This window comes from Triticum aestivum, chromosome 3B (genome assembly GCF_018294505.1).
Source record: "Triticum aestivum cultivar Chinese Spring chromosome 3B, IWGSC CS RefSeq v2.1, whole genome shotgun sequence".
Classification (NCBI taxonomy): domain Eukaryota; kingdom Viridiplantae; phylum Streptophyta; class Magnoliopsida; order Poales; family Poaceae; genus Triticum; species Triticum aestivum.
Genome location: NC_057801.1, coordinates 488,181,284 through 488,200,016, shown reverse-complemented (window position 1 = coordinate 488,200,016; position 18,733 = coordinate 488,181,284). Strand labels below are relative to the sequence as shown.

Here is an 18,733-nt window from a genome sequence, read left to right as displayed (position 1 = left end):
GTCGAAGATTAACTCCTCGCTTCGGAAGTTATCCGGGGATCCAAAGACCACTTCCAGTGTAACTGAGCCTGTACAATTGGCTTCTACACCTGGTATGACGCCTTTAAAGGTCGTCTTGGTAGGTTTAATCCTTGGGGGGTCTATGCCCATTTTGCGCACCGTGTCCTGATAAAGCAGGTTTAGGCTGCTGTCGCCGTCCATCAGGACTCTGGTAAGATGAAATCCATCGACGATTGGGTCTAGAATCAATGCGGCGAACCCACCATGGCGAATGCTGGTGGGGTGGTCCCTTCGGTCAAAGGTGATCGGGCAAGAGGACCATGGATTGAACTTCGGGGCAACTGGCTCCATCGCGTATACATCCCTGAGTGTACGCTTCCGCTCCCTTTTGGGTATGTGCGTGGCATATATCATGTTCACCGTCCGCACCTGTGGGGGGAAACCCTTCTGTCCTCTATTGTTCGGCGGTCGGGTCTCTTCCTCGTCGTCGCTATGTAGCCCCTTGTCGCTGTTTTCGGCAATTAACTTACCTGCCTGCTTGAACACCCAACAGTCCCTATCAGTGTGATTAGCTGGTTTTTCAGGGGTGCCATGTATCTGGCACAAGCGGTCGAGAATTCGGTCCAAATTGGATGGACCCTGAGTTGTTCTTTTGAATGGCTTTTTCCGTTGACCGGGTTTAGAGCCTCTGAATCCGGCATTGACTGCCGTATCCTCACTGTTATCACCGTTAATGCGGCGTTTGTTTTTGTTGCGACGCGACCTGTCACTACGGTCCTTGATATCCGGACTGCCAGAATTTTTGTTGAGGTTGTTGCTGCGTGCTAGCCAGCTGTCCTCACCCGCACAGAAGCGGGTCATGAGTGATGTAAGGGCTGCCATGGATTTCGGCTTTTCCTATCCCAGGTGCCGGGCAAGCCACTCGTCGTGGATGTTATGTTTGAAGGCCGCGAGGGCCTCGGCATCCGGACAGTCGACGATTTGGTTTTTCTTGGTTAAGAACCGTGTCCAGAATTGTCTGGCCGATTCGTCTGGCTGCTGAATTATGTGACTTAGCTCATCTGCATCTGGTGGTCGCACGTACGTGCCTTGGAAGTTATCGAGGAATGCGGCTTCCAGGTCCTCCCAACTCCCGATTGACTCTGCTGGCAAGCTGTTAAGCCAGTGCTGGGCTGGTCCTTTAAGTTTGAGTGGGAGATATTTGATGGCGTGGAGATCGTCTCCGCGGGCCATGTGGATGTGGAGGAGATAGTCCTCGATCCAGACCGCGGGGTCTGTTGTGCCATCATAAGATTCAATATTGACGGGTTTAAACCCTTCTGGGATTTAATGATCCATTACCTCATTTGTGAAGCATAGTGGGTGTGCGGCGCCTCTGTACTGGGCGATATCGCGACGGAGCTCAAAAGAGCTTTGTCTGTTGTGTTCGGCCCAACCGGACTTACTGTGTCCGGGGTGACGGTGATCGTCACGTATCGTGGGGCACCCACGTGATCCATAGATCGATCTTGATTGTTTTGCCTTATCCTCCAATATGCCTCACAGGTCCGGAGTGTTCCCCTGTGGCCTTGTGCTTTTCGAGCGATGCCGGGGTACGGGTCTAGTGAAGGGCCTTGGGGCCTCTCTGTCGCGACCACGGGGTGGTCGATCAGCCGTATTGTCTCCTGGTGAAGCGGGATCATATGCCTCCACCTCTAATTCGGGGAGCAGCTTACGTTTGGGGTAGCTTTTGGAGGGGCGTTCGAGTTCATGCTCTTCGGCCGCGAGGACTTCGGTCCATCTGTCGGCTAGCAGATCTTGATCAGCTCTAAGCTGCTGCTACTTTTTCTTGAGGCTGTTTGACGTGGCCATAAGCCTGCGTTTGAAACGCTCCCGTTCGACGGGATCCTCAGGCACGACGAATTCGTCGTCGTCGAGGCTTGCCTCGTCTCCGGAGGGAGGCATATAGTCCTCTACCTGTTCTTCGGCCGCTCTCTCATGAGGGCTGGCGTCCCCCTCCTCCTGTGCTGGATCTTGCTGGAGTGGGTTGTCTTTGGCGCTATCCGGTGTATTATTGTCTCCGGTGCCGGAATCCTCATTCTTGCTATGGCGGGATTTAGAGCGGCGCCGCTGACGCCGACGCTTGGGCTGTTTCTTGGAGGGGTCATCCTTCGCTATTCCTTCGCCGTTCCCATCCATTGGGATATCCACCATGTATATGTCGTATGAAGAGGTGGCTTTCCAGTGCCCGGTGGGTGCTGGTTCTTGGTCGTCTCCGGCATCGTCGTCCATACCGTCGATCTCCTCAGAGTCGTAATCTAGCATGTCGGTTAGATCATCGACAGTGGCTACCAAGTGGGTGGTGGGTAGGCTCTGAATTTCTTCGTCATCCGCATCCCAACCGTCCTGGCCGCAGTCCGGCTAGGCCTCTCCTGATAACGAGAGGTACTTTAGCAAACTCAAGATGTCGCCAAAAGGTGAGTGTTGAAAGATGTCCGCCGCGGTGAACTCCATGATCGGCGCCCAATCGGATTCGACTGGAGGGGGCGCGGGAGGTCCGGAGTCCGGCACCTCGGAGTCACGAGCTTTATGGGGGACAAGATCGGTGTTCGGCTCTATCGCCGTAGAGGTTGCAGCCCCCGAGGTGGTGTCTAGCCATCTATCCTTGGTCTGCGTAGCCGGCTTCGAGTCGAAGATCAGAGCGGGTTCGAGTGTGGCCTCCAGGGTACCGTCCGGCTGCAGAGCTAAATCATGCCCATCGTGACAGTACGGCACGCTCGGCTGTGGGTCGAATCCGTCGAGGATCGAGTCCCAGCGGATGTCAACTGCGAAGTTCAAACTTCCAAATCTGACCTGACGGCCAGGGGTGTAGCCTTCGATCTGCTCCAGCTGGCCAAGCTAATTGGCCCGTAGTGCGAAGCCGCCGAATATGAAGATCTGTCCGGGGAGGAAGGTCTCACCCTGGACTGCATCATCGTTGATGATCGAAGAAGCCATTGAGCCTATCGGTGACGACACAGAGGAACTCTCAATGAAAGCACCAATGTCAGTGTCAAAACCGGCGGATCTCGGGTAGGGGTCCCAACTGTGCGTCTAGGCAGATGGTAACAGGAGACGAGGGACACGATGTTTTTACCCAGGTTCGGGCCCTCTTGATGGAGGTAAAACCCTACGTCCTGCTTGATTAATATTGATGATGTGTGTTACAAGAGTGGATCTACCACGAGATCAAGGAGGCTGAACCCTAGAAGCTAGCCTATAGTATGATTGTTGTTCGTCCTATGGACTAAAGCCATCCGGTTTATATAGACACCGGAGAGGGCTAGGGTTACACAGAGTCGGTTACAATGGTAGGAGATCTACATATCTGTATCGCCAAGCTTGCCTTCCACGCCAAGGAAAGTCCCATCCGGACACGGGACGAAGTCTTCAATCTTGTATCTTCATAGTCTTGGAGTCCGGCCGATGATGATAGTTCGGCTATCCGGACACCCCCTAGTCCGGAAATCCCTCAGTCGCCTCCGCCACCGCTCTCGCCAGGCTCCAGGCGATGATCGATTCGGAGGGCCTCAAGGCCTCAGACCTGCTAGCCGCCTTCATGGAGCGCCAGGTGCTTCCTCTTCAAGCCCGGCCCCACATAATCAGCAACATGAGTGGGCGTCGCGATCCATCCCGGATGTCCACCAAGGTGCTTCCGGATGAGGAGGTGGTCCAGATAGTGAACTCCTTCTCCGACTGCAAGCTCTCGGAGCGGGAGTGGCGGTTCGGCAAGCCGCCGTACAGCCTGGCTAACCCGCTGCCTTCGGTAAGTCTTTAGATTCTCTACCTCTTTGCTAGTCCGGGTTCTTCTTGCTGCCTGAGCAGTCAGCCATGGTGCAGTGCTTCCCGGGCCAGACGGCCACCGGTGCACTGGCCCCAAGTGAACAGTTCCTGGCGGACCGGACGGTGAGAGATGTGTATGACCCTGACTTGGGGGTGGCCACCATGGAGGAGGATGACGCCACAGGCGGTGGCGGTGAGGGAGCAGGCGTCTTCTCACGCGGCAGCATTGGGGAGTGGCCGGAAGATGAGGAGGAGGATGACGAGCCTCGCCGTAGCCGTCGCGCCAACAAGGTGGGTGCCAGCTCCTCGGCTGCGCCGGGTTGTTCGACAGCCGGCCCAAGAAGGTCAAGATCTCGGCCTCCACGACCAAGCTGCAAGAGGCTGCTACGAGGGCGACCTTTTCTAGAAGGGCCCGAAGCAACGCCCGTTAGTATCTGTGTAAGTAGTTTGATCTTTCTGTTGTCGCTTCTTGTTTACTTCCTTTGCGATCTCTTCATTATTTTTCCTTGTTTCCTTGAACAGGGCTCCGCTATCTCTCTTGCGGGCCCTGGATGCCTTGGTGGTTGGGGCAGCCGACAGCTCTGCAGGCCCCCGCCGCATGGATCCACTCGCCGCCCTCCAGGAGACAACGGAGAGGAATGCGCAGGAGGCGTGAGAGGAGCGGGACGGCGCGGCCCGGGAAGAGGCGGCGGCGGCCAAGGTGGCGCAAGCAGAGGCCGGCGCGGCAGCCAAGGTGCAGGCCGACGCGGTGAATAAGGAGCAGGCGGATGCGGGCGACATGGCGCAGGACGCAAAGGCGTCCCATGGTCAGGCCTCGGGGTCCGTCGACCACAGCACGTGGAGCCGTCGGTGCCGGGGGACCAGGAGTCGATTGGCAAGGCTGGCATCGACCAGCCGGCCTTGAAGAGGGGAGGGGGTGGCCACGTCGATTTGGAGGCGGAGGTGGTTCCGCCCGCACCGACTGCCGACACGCAGGGCAGCCAGCCCGACGCACCGCAGGTGGAGCCATCCGTCGACGGGTTGGTGGTGGGTCCGATTCCACGGTCCGTGTTCCCGCGCGCCAGTGCCCGGAGAGGGCGAGCTCAGCGCCAAGGCCGATGGAGATCGAGGCCACCAGCTTGGCGGCGCCTGATACAGAGGCCACCAGTGCTGCCTCAGCGGACTGGGCGTCTGGGGGCGGCGACGGTGTCCTGAATGTGGCTGTGCAGGATGTCTTGGCCTAGTTCGGTACCCAAGGCACCGCCCTCCAGCGATGGATGCAGGAGTTCCTGGCGACGTGGACAGTCGTCCGAGTGCGTACTTGCTTTCCATTTTTTAAACTCTTGCAATCTTCCTTGGGGGCGTGCCAGCGCACCCACTGGGTGTAGCGCCGAGTTCCAGGCAGGCGGCTCGAAATTTTTTAAGGTAAGTTCTGGGTGCTAACTTGTTTCTTTTTCTTCCTTTGTCTTTGTTGCAGGACTACCACAACCTCTCCGCGGCTGCCTACAACTCCGAGAACCGGGAGCTGGCCAAGTGGACAAGCGACTTGAACGAGAGCCGGAGTAAGCACTCCATCTTTCTTCTTAAGGGGGCGCGTCAGCGCACCCGCTGGGTGTAGCCCCCGAGATTCGGGCCGATTGCTGAGCAGTCGGGCCGGATCTTTCGGCAACTAATCTTTTGTTGATGTTGACGTCTTTTTTCTCTTGTCTTTGAAGAGGCGGCTGCCGAACTGCAGCAACGCCTGGGCGAGGCCCAAACCGAGCTTCGCACCAAGGGGCTAGAGCGCAGCCAGGCAGCTAAGGAGTACGAGCGCCTGACCAAGGAGCTGGCAGCCCAGGCGGAGCTCAAGCGGCTGAAGGATAGAGAAAACTCCCTCAAGGCCGAGTTCGAGACTCAACGTTCGAACTGGGCCGAGAAGGAGAAGTTCCTGACCGACGGCTATGGCGAGATCGAGGATATGATCGATGGTAATTTATTTTGTCTCCTTGAACGGCCGCCGACTGCTGCGGAAGCCGGCCTTTGTTTTCTAATCTTTTGAACTTCTTCTTGCGCAAAGTACTTCCCGGTTACTCCGTCGTTGTTAGCCAGGCCATCGAGGCACGACACGTGGCGCGAAAAGCGGCGGGCGTGAACATTGCGCCCCAACGCGCCCCGGAATCTCGGCGAGGAGCTCCTGGCCGTCAGGATGCGCCTACAGCCGGCCCATCGGATGCTCCGCCACCTTCAGCACGTCGGGGCTCAGGTGTTGGCCACTCTCTGGCCAAGCTTTCAAGTTCCGTGCACCCCCAGCCGGATTGCCGACTACCTGGAGGTGGCAGCCGGGCGCTTCGAGGCCTGGAAGGGTGCCGCACGTCGGGCGGGTGCCCGGACGGCCTTGGAGTTCGCCAAGGCCTGGTACCTCGGCCTAGATCTGACCCAGCTAGCCACCTTACGGCAGGAGGCCGGTTTGGAGCTGGCGGCGGTGAGTCCTGCGCTCACTCAGCGCGCGGCGGCGATCGCCAACTATGCCGACACCATCATCTTCATCCCTGAACTGGGCAGCGAGGGTGCTGAGGTGCCGCCCAGCTGGTTCGGGTTGAACCCGGCGGTTGAGGAGGACTCGGCGGAGGAGATCGTCTCCAGCGATGAGGGTGAAGACGATGAGTACGAGGATGGCGAAGATGACACATCGGAGGACGGAGCGGACGGCCAGCCTCAGGCCGATCAAGCTTCGACCAGCGAGCCACGGGTGGCTGCGCCGACTTCCACTGATGCTGACTAGGCTGAGACTCAGCAGTCGGCCGCTCCACCATCCGGTGACGCTGCCTCCACCAACCTCTTGGACCCTCCCGCTGCTCCTCTGACCTAGGTGGCCATTTTATCTTATCTTTTCCTGTCTTTGTAATCTTTTGAACAATTATGTTAAATTCGCGCGATTCCACCCACTGGGGTGTAAGTTAAACTTAATGAATGCTGGCCTCGGGCCTAATGTACATATAAGTTTCAATTCCCACATTCTTGCATGTGTTGCCGGATTCATGTTGGAATTTGCTTTTCTCTCTTTGGCTTTTTTCTCTGCCTCCTTCTGTTGGCTGCCTCCCTGCCAGCCCGGTAGTCGCTCTGTGGTCTATGGCTGGGTCAGGGACTTGGTCGCTCTTTAGAACGGGCAAGTTACTTCAGTCGCGTAGAGTGTAGCTAATCGAGCGATAAGCCGGCCAGCCGGCTGCTGAGCAACCGGACGAGGAAGGTGAGGAGCCGGGTAGGCCTAAGTTAGTGTTTTTCCTTAGTCAGATTTCATGTGGACGGCATTTCCTGCCTTTAGCTCTTCGCCAGTCGGACAGTCAAGCTGCAAGCTGTGACTTGGAGCGAAGAGAGGGCTATCTGTGTCGGCACACTACTAGTCGGCTCCGACAGGTGCAAATTTAGGCCAACGCGGCGAGCCCCCAGGCTGGCTGACCGGAACCCGGACGAGGCACGAATAGGGAAAACTCAAATCATGGCATAAGCTTAACTCATAGATAAAAAGGTAGCCCCCGAGTGCACCTCGGGGGACCTGAGGTCTTTTACTTAATACAAAAGTTGGTGTGGTACATATGCTCGAATCAACTGTAAAACCGGCGGAGCTGATTTGCATTCCATGGCCGCTCCGTCTCTTCGCCGGCTATGCATCGCTTGCGCGCCTTGGGCTTCTAGGCGTCGATGAGGTAGTATTAGTAGTTGCCCAGGGCCTTGCTGATGATGAAGGGGCCTTCCCAAGGTGTCGCGAGCTTGTGTTGTCCGACTGATCGCTGGATCAGGCGGAGCACATGGTCGCCTTCGCGGAAAGAACGCGGCCTAACCTTCTTGTTGTGGTAGCGGTGCAGGCTCTGCTGGTAGATGGCGGACCGGCTGCATGCTAGTAGTCGGGCCTCTTCCAGCAGATCGACACCGTCTTCTCACGCCTCTTTTGCTTCGCCTCCATGTACATGGTGACTCGAGGCGAGACGAACTCGATATCCGTAGGGATGATAGCCTCGACACCATACACAAGGAAGAAGGCGTGAAGCCGGTTGATCTGTTGGGCATGGTCCGAAGGCTCTAGAGGACGGCTGGCAGCTCATCGATCTAGTAGCCGGCCGACCGCTCTAGCGGCTCGATCAGGCGGGGCTTGACGCCGGACAAGATGAGGCCATTTGCTCGCTCTACTTGGCCATTTGACTGCGGGTCGACAACGGATGCTTGGTCCAGTCGGATGCCCTGATTTGCGCAGAAACGGGCCAAGGCGCGTTTGGCGAAGTTGGTGCCGTTGTCGGTGATGATGCTGTGGGGAACGCCATATTGGATAGTTATGTCGGTGATGAATGTGACAGTAGTCGGACCATTCAGCTTCTTGATTGGCTTCGCTTCTATCCACTTGGTGAGCTTGTCCATGGCGACCAACAGATGGGTCATGCCGCCTCGTGCCGTCTTGAACGGGCCTACCATATCCAAACCCCACACGACGAATGGCTAGGTGATGGGGATGGTCTTGAAGGCGGAGGCCGGCATGTGTTGCTTGTTTCTAAACTTCTGGCACCCTTTGCACTTCTTGACCAACTCTTTGGCGTCGTCCAAAGCAGTCAGCCAGAAGAAGCCATGTCGGAAAGCTTTGGCCACGAGGGACCTGCAGGCGGCATGTGGCCACATTCGCTTGATGGATATCTCTGAGGATCTCCATGCCCTTCTCCGGTTCCACGCAGCGCTGCTAGACGCCGGTCACACTCCTTCTAGCGAGCTCTTGATTGACGATGGTGTAGGCGCCTGCTCTGCGCTGGATCTGTCGGGCTAGCACTTGGTCGGCTGGTAGCATGCGGTTGACCAAATAGTCGAGGATGGGCTGCGCTCAAGATGGGGCCGCCACCACTATGAATACAGCGACTGGTATGGGGGGCCGGGTTGGGAGGAGGCGGGCTGGGGCCGGCTGATAACCCACAAGTGTAGGGGATCGCAACAACTTTAGAGGATAGAGTATTCAACCCAAATTTGTTGATTTGACAAAAGGGGAGCCAAAGAATATTCTTGAGTATTAGCAGTTGAGTTGTCAATTCAACCACACCTGGATAACTTAGTATCTGCAGCAAGGTGTTTAGTAGTAAAGTAGTATGATAGTAATGGTAACAGTGGTAAAGGTAAAGATAGCAAAAGATAATATTTTTGGGGTTTTGTAGTGATTGTAACAATAGCAACGGAAAAGTAAATAAGCGAAGCACAATATATGAAAAGCTCGTAGGCAATGGATCAGTGATGGATAATTATGTCGGATGTGATTCCTCATGTAATAGCTATAACATAGGGTGACACAGAACTAACTCCAATTCATCAATGTAATGTAGGGATGTATTTCGAATATAGTCATACGTGCTTATGGAAAAGAACTTGCATGACATCTTTTGTCCTACCCTTCCGTGGCAGCAGGGTCCTAGTGGAAACTAAGGGATATTAAGGCATCCTTTTAATAGAGAACCGGACCAAAGCATTAACACATAGTGAATACATGAACTCCTCAAACTACGGTCATCACCGAGAAGTATCCCGGTTATTGTCACTTCGGCGTTGTCGGATCATAACACATAATAGGTGACTATAGACTTGAAAGATAGGATCAAGAACACACATATATTCATGAAAATATAATAGGTTCAGATCTGAAATCATGGCACTCGGGCCCTACTGACAAGCATTAAGCATAGCAAAGTCATAGCAACATCAATCTCAGAACATAGTGGATACTAGGGATCAAACCCTAACAAAACTAACTTAATTACATGGTAAATCTCATCCAACCCATCACCGTCCAGCAAGCCTACAATGGAATTACTCACACACGACGGTGAGCATCATGAAATTGGTGATGGAGGATGGTTGGTGATGACGATGGCGACGAATCCCCCTCTCCAGAGCCCCGAACGAACTCCAGATCAGCCCTCTCGAGAGAGATTAGGGCTTGGCGGTGGCTCCGTATCGTAAAACGCGATGAAACTTCCTATTTGATTTTTTTCTCCGCGAGACGGAATATATGGAGTTGGACTTGAGGTCGGCGGAGCTGCAGGGGGCTCACGAGACAGGGGGCGTGCCCAGAGGGGGTGGGCGCGCCCCCACCCTCGTGGACAGGGTGCGGGCCCCCTGGTCTTCATATTTTGCCAGTATTTTTTTATATTTTCTGAAACTTGTCTCCGAGGATTTTCAGGTCATTCCGAGAACTTTTGTTTTCTACACATGAAACAACATCATGGTAATTCTACTGAAAACAACGTCAGTCCGGGTTAGTTCCATTCAAATCATGCAAGTTAGAGTCCAAAACAAGGGCAAAAGTGTTTGGAAAAGTAGATATGTTGGAGACGTATCACCGGCCGCTCCTGATGGTGCTGATGAAGTCCATGGGCCGACTGCAGCAGCCCCCGGGCCGCCTGCTGGGGTCGTTGGGCCGAGTGCTGGTACTGCAGCCCCCGGGCCGCCTAGTGAATGTTGGGGAACGTTGCATAAAATAAAAAAAAATCCTACATTCACCAAGATCAATCTATGAGTTCATCTAGCAACGAGAGAGAGGGGTGCATCTACATACCCTTGTAGATCACAAGCGGAAACGTTCAAGAGAACGAGGTTGAGGGAGTCGTACTCGTCGTGATCCAAATCACCGGAGATCCTAGCGCCGAACGGACGGCACCTCCGCGTTCAACACACGTATGGTCAGCGTGACGTCTCCTCCTTCTTGATCCAGCAAGGGGGAAGGAGAGGTTGATGAATATCCAGCAGCACGACGGCGTGGTGGTGGATGCAGCCGGGATCCGGCAGGGCTTCGCCAAGCGTCTGCAGGAGGGAGAGGTGTAGCAAGGGGGGAAGGGAGGCGCCAGGTGTCAGGGGTGCGGTTGCCCTCCCACCCCCTCTTTATATAGGGACCCCAGGAGGGGCGCCGTCCCTAGGAGATGGGATCTCCCAGGGGGGGGGGGGGGCGGCCAAGGGGGGAAACTTGCCCCCCAAGGCAAGTGGAGGCGCCCCCTCCCCTAGGGTTCCCAACCCTAGGCGCAGAGGGGGGCCCAGGGGGGGTGCACCAGCCTACCAGGGGCTGGTTCCCCTCCCACTTCAGCCCATGGGGCCATCCGGGGTAGGTGGCCCCACCCGATGGACCCCCGGGACCCTTCCGATGGTCCCGATACAATACCGGTGAACCCTGAAACTTTCCCGATGGCCGAAACTTGACTTCCCATATATAATTCTTTACCTCCGGACCATTCCGGAACTCCTCGTGACGTCCAGGATCTCATCCGGGACTTCGAACAACTTTCGGTTTGCTGCATACTCATATCTCTACAACCCTAGCGTCACCGAACCTTAAGTGTGTAGACCCTACGGGTTCGGGAGACACGTAGACATGACTGAGATGGCTCTCCGGTCAATAACCAACAACGGGATCTGGATACCCATGTTGGCTCCCACATGCTCCTCGATGATCTCATCGGATGAACCACGATGTCGAGGATTCAAGCAACCCCGTATACAATTCCCTTTGTCAATCAGTACGTTACTTGCCCGAGATTCGATCGTCGGTATCCCAATACCTTGTTCAATCTTGTTACCGGTAAGTCACTTTACTCGTACCATAATGCATGATCCCGTGACTAGACACTTGGTCACTTTGAGCTCACTATGATGATGCATTACCGAGTGGGCCTAGAGATACCTCTCCGTCATACGGAGTGACAAATCCCAGTCTCGATCCATGTCAACCCAATAGACACTTTCGGAGATACCCGTAGCATACCTTTATAGTCACCCAGTTACGTTGTGACGTTTGGTAAACCCAAAGCACCCCTACGGTATCCGGGAGTTACACGATCTCATGGTCTAAGGAAAAGATACTTGACATTGAAAAAGCTCTAGCAAACGAACTACACGATCTTGTGCTATGCTTACGATTGGGTCTTGTCCATCACATCATTCTCCTAATGATGTGATCCCGTTATCATTGACATCCAATGTCCATAGTCAGGAAACCATGACTATCTGTTGATCAATGAGCTAGTCAACTAGAGGCTCACTAGGGACATGTTGTGGTCTATGTATTCACACGTGTATTACGATTTCCGGATAATACAATTATAGCATGAATAAAAGACAATTATCATGAACAAGGAAACATAATAATAATCCTTTTATTATTGCCTCTAGGGCATATTTCCAACAGTGAAGTCCCCAATCCGACTGCTGAACTGCCCGCGCCGACTGCTGAAGTCCCCAAGCCGGATCCAACTGCTCCAGGGGCAGTCGGCACGAAGATGGAGTCGGACTCTGGTGAGGGATTGATAGACGGCTTGCGGAGGCACTCGAGGGAGACGCCGGCTGGTACGACTTGTCGGGTGGAGCCAATGCGGGCGAGGGCGTCCGCTTCATCGTTCTCGGCTCGCGGCATGTGGATGAACTCGCATCCGTCGAAATGCCTGCTCATCTGTTGGACGAGGAAGCGGTAGCTTGCCATGTTGGCATCCTTGGCGTCCTAGTCGCCGGACGACTGGTGGACCACCAAGTCTGAGTCGCCGTAGTAGAGGATGCGACGAATGCTGATTTCTTTGGCCAGTCGGAGCCCGAAGATGAGCGCCTCGTACTCGGCTACATTGTTGGAGGCGGCGAAGTGGATCTGCAGTGCGTACTTCAGCTTGTCGCCATTGGGAGAGGAGAGGACGATGCCGGCTCCCAAGCCGGTGCGCATCTTTCAGCCATCAAAGTGCATCCACCAATGCGTAGAGTCCAATGCTGGCGGCAAGTACTGGGACTCGGCCCAGTCGACGAGGAAGTCGGACAGTGCTTGGGAATTGATGGTAGTGCGGGGCTGGTAGAAGATGGTGTGGGGAGCCAGCTCAATGGCCCACTTGGCCACCCGGCCCGAGGAATCGCTGTTGCGCATGATCTCGGCGAGGGGAGCGGTGCAGACAACCGTGATGGAGTGCTCTTGGAAGTATTGCTTCAGCTTCTTGGCGGCGAAGTACACGCCATAGCACATCTTCTGGTAATGGGGGTAGTTCTTCTTGGAGGCTGACGGGACCGGAGTGGCGAGGGCTCATAGGGTTGCCCGGATCGGATCCCGGTATGCTCCGACAGAGGTTCCGCCCTGACTAATGACCAGCACCTCTGTGACAGTGTTGGCGCTGGTGATGCTGTCCGTGTGAGGGAGCGGGTCGTTGATGATCTCTACGTGGTCGGGGTAGGCATCAGCATCTGCCGCATCGGAGTCGATGATCATCTCGACGGGCGGGTCGGTGGAGCCAATGGACTCTGGGTCGGAGGCGAGCTCGTTGGTGATGTGGAGCTTGCCTGAAAGGTCGACGAGGCAGCTCTCGGAGCTGGCCCAACCCGCGTCGGGGACGGTCTCGTCGGTGAGGTGGACTCCGCGAAGAAGATCGGCGAGGGAGCTCGCGGCGCAGGCGGCTTCCACGCCGCACAATGGATCGGCGCAAGCGCCATCCGGCGAGCCAGGCTGGCTACGCTCACGGGGAAGGAAACGGGTTCCTGTCCAGAACATGTCTCCGGCCAACGGTGCGCTTAGCCCCATGGTAGGCGCCAAATGTCATGGTATTTTCTCGAGTGTGGGGACAGGAGTGCGTTGCCGGGCTCTAGAAGCGGGAGTAGGCAAGACCTCAAACGACGCCGGGTCTTACCCAGGTTCGAGGCTCTCCATGGAGATAACACCCCTAATCCTGCTCTGCGGGGTCTCCGCATCACTATGATCAAATAGCAAGGCTACAAGGATGCTCCTTGAGTTGTTTGACTAGAGGAGGAAGAAGCCAAGCTAGCTCTACTTCTTCTTAGCTATGTGGGTATGTGGTGCTAGAATGGTGAACTAAGGGTTGAACTCTTTGCATGGGTGATCATGGGGGGTTTATATAAGCCTACCCCCCGGGGTACAATGGTAATCCGGCTGGTTGTAGGACCCGGCCGTCAGTGTCTCTGGGCTCCGGCTTCTCCGCCGACAGCTGGGGCCCGCCGCCTGGTGGGCCCCGCCGACTGCCGTGGACTCGGTCGAAAGGTAGGGCCCGCCGCCTGTGGGCCAGGAGGACTAGGCCGCACTGTAGCCTCGCCTCTGATGACGGTAGCTTGGTCGGGGGACATATGTCTACAGTACCGCCGCCTGGTGGGCGATCACTGTAGCCACACCCCGTCACTTCTGGTTAATGGCGCACAGACTCCAAGGGGAGGGGCGGCTGCCTGCCAGGAGTCGACCTCCCATTGGGGCCGCCTGCTCTGGCCTCGCCGTCTTCTGGTGATACACGAACAGGTGGGGGCTGCCGTCTACGGGCCACACCGACCATCCGCCGTGGGAGCATGGCCCGGACCGACGTAGGCGATGTCATGGGCCGCGTGACTACAGTGCCATGGGAGGCGAGGGGTGTTCGCCTGGTACGCCCACACTGTGGCCACGTCCCTTCCTGGGTTTGGGGGTGGTTGGCTGCATTGTTGCCACGCCCAGTCTCGTCGTAGCAGGTGGGTGCAAACTTTGAGGGGACGAGGGGCCGCCTGGTAGGAGTCGGCCCTTGCCCTTGCCGCCTTCTAGGATGCGGCGCCTTCTGGGTGCACCGCCTTCTGGGGTGCGCCGCCTTCTAGGAGGCGGCCCATTGGCACCAGCCGGCCGCGTGGACCGGCCTCGCGACCAGTCGGGCTGAGGGGCTTGGCTAGCCCCGATGTCTTAAAAACTGCTGGGGTGCGGATGAGGCTACCCAGGGTCTATCCCCCGTCAATCGTCGACCCCCGCCTGGGCTTCACGGATGTGGAGCCCCCAATCCCCTCCGGCTGAAGCACCCCCTTTGCCACTTCAATGAGCGGCACAACTAGACATAGGGAAGATACGGGGGAAGAATATACCTTCGGGGATCACGGCGGTAAGGCGAATGGCCTGCCGGACATGCGAAAGACAATGGGATCTGCCGCGATTGACCGTAGACTAGTGTAGTGTATCATTGTCGTGGGAGTGGAGCTCCGTGTGTCCGGACGTGCACATAGGACGTGCACATAGTTTTAGCTATTTTAGTTAAAAATACGTCCAAAATATAATGAATGTCGTCCGGTTTATATGAAATATGTTGTATTTTCATGAGTTTCATCCGGTCCCCTGTTTGCGGACGGACGCAGAAGGAAATTTACAGGTTGCCATTGAAGATGCCCTAACGTGATGGAGCAAGTACCCGATCTCACAAGATTTTCTTCCTTCCTCCTCGTGTCAATTTTTTTCGTGTGGAGCCTTCGGGTGACTTACCAGTGGACTGCCGTCTCGATCGGCGACGGTGCATCGACGTCCTTCTGGCGAAGTTCCTGGCTGGGCAGTAGACCTCACTGCATGCTTGCCCAGTCTTGTTTCAGCACTCCAAGAGAAAGAATAGAACAGTCAAGATGGCGTTGCAAAACTCAAATTGGATCGCAGGAGAGGAACAATTGCATCTTCAGAAGCAAAATTGTCTCGGTGCCTGAAGTCATCGCGAAAATCAGAAACAACATTGAGTTGTAGAGGTTGGCAGGTGCCAAGTGTTTTGAGCCCCCTTTCGGGGATGATATAGCGAGAAGTTAGCATAACTTGTACGGCTTAGCGGCCATGGCTTCCTTTTCTTTCACTCTACCGGTCACTTGAGCGACCTTGTATTCCATTCCTTTATGCTAAATCAATGAATGCCAGCAATGTGTTGGGTTTTTTCAAAGAGAAAAAAAAACTTACCGGTGGATCTTGTACTCGTGAATGATAGTACGCTGGACCCACAGCATCGCACCGGAGTGTGCACTGACGTTATCGCCTTCAAATCATCATATGGGCATATTAACCATTTTTTAGGGTGGCATATTTCTGTGACCAAAGTTATAATTTCAATCATCCTTGGTCACAGAAGATCTGGGATCGGCCCCGAAACAGCAAACAGTAAACTCGATTGAGCACCAGTATCCCATTTTTCTCAACTAAAAGCAAGGACATTGTGACGCTGATCAATCACAATCACAGATGGGCACGGGCTTCGACGGCGGTTGTACTCCATTAGTACTGCTACTGCTCCCTCAATATGCCGCGTTGTTTGAATCTGATGTGGGTCAGTGGGTGCTTGAAATTATAACTTTGAATGCTTGATCGTGTGACCCAGCACATGCCATGCTCAACAAGTAGCAGTAGTACGTCCTCTCAGGCTCTGCTGGTAGACTTTCTTTTCGACGTTTTTTCTCTCGATATAACACGCCTACGCGAGCTTTGTGACGGTATATATAATTTTTTGACACTCGACCTTTGTCGCAGTATACAGTGTTCCAAACTGCCAAGCAAACCCCTACCCACAAGCCACTGTTCTACTTCTGGGCTTCAGGCTTCCTCTTGCGCGAAAGCTGTTCGGCCATAAACCTACTACTACTAAGTACCTGTTCGGCAATCCACCGGCTTCCCAAAATACAAGGATCTGCGGAGTACCTGTTTTTCTGCTTCATGATTTTCAACTGTGACTTCGGCAGCTCCAGGAGCAGAGAGACTCCGAACAGGCCTTAAGTACTGGTACGAAAATTACTAATGGTAACAAGTTAGTTACATGACTGTTGGGAGGCACGAGTGAAAAATCTACTCTACTAGGAGTACAACCGGAGTGCTCCTTTTGGAGCTTCGCACAATGATAATGTCACATAATGGCTGTCCCACGTTAACCCCAAACGAACAGGTGGCGGGGTCCAAGCACCCCAAAACGACCCAACCACCGCCCTCGCCGCTACGAGCACGACACAGACGCGCCCGAAGCCAAGCACGTACGGCTATATACCTATACCTACGGTCTTCAACGAACACGCAGATCAGACGGGCAAAACGCATCGAGTAGAAAAAAGAATAACAGATATAGGCTGGCTATACGAGCCAGCAAAAGAACGGCTAAGGCTGGTCATAGTGGGAGTAACATAGGTAGTAACATAGATGCCACATAAGTAAAATTGGTGATGTGGCAAGTAGTTAATGAGGAGAGAGGCAAATAGAGTAACATAATATGTTACCATCATATAGCGGTTTCCAATGCATAATGAGTCTACAAAGTAATAAATGAAGGCAACTATGTTACCACACCTATGACACTACCCATTATGAAGGTAGTAACATAGACTAGTAACATATGTATGTTACTAGTCTAAGTTACTCCCCACTATGACGAGCCTAAAAGCAAGCAACAGACTGCGAAAAGGCGCAGCTCGTGCTGCACTGTGGTTGATGACGAAACCATGCAAACTCGAGCAGCGGAGAGAGATCGAGTACGTACGATAACAGATTATACGAAGCATGGCAACCTAGATGGATTAGGACTAGATTACAACACAAGACCACAGAAGACCCTACAACTATACACGAGAGAAAGCGAGCGAGCGAGAGAGAGAAAGTATAGCAGCGCTGCTTAGATTTGAAAGCAGAAAATCAATGTTAAAAGACGCGACATCGCAAGTACAGTACCTGGCAACCCAGCTAAACCTAGTTTACTACTCCATACATTTTGTTGTTGTTGGTGGTGATCTCGGCTCAACACAAAGCGTGGGCAGAAGAGAATGGAAGAGCTGGCCGGATATGGTAGCGGGTTGCTTGCTTACTGGTCATCGGGGACCCGGTAGGCGTCGGCGGTGATCTCGGTCAGCCATAGCCCCGGGAACAGCGACTGCACGAGACAATTGGTAGTAGTAGTGTTTCTGTTAGCTGGATCATCACTACTGCTATTATTATACTCGACAAGAAGAGCGTATAGATAGAGGGCAATGATAAAATAGGAGGTTTTTTTTTGCTTTAGGTAATTAGAGGGATGAGGGGTAGTATGGGGAATTGGCCTTACATCGAGGTGCCGCTGCACGACCCGCGCCCGCTTGCGGGGGCGCCGCCGCGGACGGGCGCCGGTGAGGGCGTAAACGTCCTCCTCGATCTCCTCCGCATCCAGCGCCACAGCGAACGGACCGCGCATGCCGTCGTGCCGCGCCATGGTCGCCGGAGTCGTCGACCACGGCGTCGCGGACGATGCGGCGCCCGGGCTGCCGCGGGCTGATGGACGACGCTTTCGCTCCCTGAGCGTCCACGGCATGCTGGCGGCCACAACCGCGGCGGCGTCCTGCGGTGGCGGAGGAAACGGCGCTGCCGGAGGCTCGGGCTCCGGCGACCGCTGGGGCGTCGCCGGGGGCAGGCGAAGACGGTCGGCGGCTTCATGGAGGTGGCCCATGAGCTTAGCCCGGAGATCCTCCAGCCCGCCGTCGTAAGGTCCCTCGTCTACGGCGTCGGCACCACCGCGTCGGTGGGACGTCGAGGAGCGGCGCCGATCGCGGATGGCTCCGGCCCCTCCGGAGACAGACGACAGGGAAGGCACGCAGTGGTCACGAGGCGGTGGTGGTGGCGCCCATGGCTTCAGGCGGTGCGGCTGCGTGGCCGGCGTCTTCGCCCTCGGATCCGCGGTGGCCGCCATGGTCGTGGCGCGCGGTCGGCCGTCGCCCGCGCGGTCCGGCGCAGGGACACGCGCAGGCGCAGGCACGGTCGGCTCTGAGGGGAGGTCCTGCCGGGTCGCCGGCGAGGCGGCGGAGGAGACAAGCAAGATACGGGAAGGGTGAGAGGCGAGGGGGAGATAGAGAAAGCGAGGGAGGTGGAGTCTGCGTCGCGCTTTGTTACGGGGGCAAACTACGGCCGCGACGGGTGGTGCCGTGCGTGCGAGCGGGGTAGCTCGGGTAATTCGCGAGGTAGGGGTAGGACACGAGCGTCGGGAGGGCGGGCCGCGTGTGGGTCGAACCTCGAACGAGTATCAGATCACACCTGACCCTATTTCGTCCACCAGACAGAACCAGCGGTGCCTCGCGAGGGATCACGACGGAGCCGTCCGCAAGTGGACGTCGCCGGTGGCGGAGGTAGAGGCGTGTTTGGTCTTGGGGATAAAAACTTGATGCTGGGACAGCATCAAATTCCTGGCCTCAAGAATTGTAGTATGCTTCCCCACGGGTA

General features: G+C 55.4%; 1 protein-coding gene across 1 annotated transcript; it reads right to left on the bottom strand.

Moving 5' to 3' along the window:
• Positions 1–17,027: 17,027 nt before the first annotated feature.
• Positions 17,028–18,448, bottom strand: LOC123065574 (zinc finger protein 628). The gene is made up of 2 exons (XM_044488824.1): positions 17,589–18,448; positions 17,028–17,417 (listed from the first exon to the last, which is right to left on the bottom strand). The coding sequence occupies exons 1-2, from the start codon at positions 18,204–18,206 to the stop codon at positions 17,349–17,351; spliced, it is 687 nt and encodes a 228-aa protein (XP_044344759.1). The 5' UTR covers positions 18,207–18,448; the 3' UTR covers positions 17,028–17,348.
• Positions 18,449–18,733: the final 285 nt, after the last annotated feature.

What these genes read in the sequence shown, in the direction of transcription:
- LOC123065574 (XM_044488824.1), bottom strand. Translation starts at nt 18,206, where the DNA reads ATGGCGGCCACCGCGGATCCGAGGGCGAAGACGCCGGCCACGCAGCCG. An exon ending in TCGTGCAGCGGCACCTCGAT is followed by an intron (nt 17,418 to 17,588) that starts GTAAGGCCAATT and finishes TGTCTCGTGCAG; the next exon opens with TCGCTGTTCCCGGGGCTATG.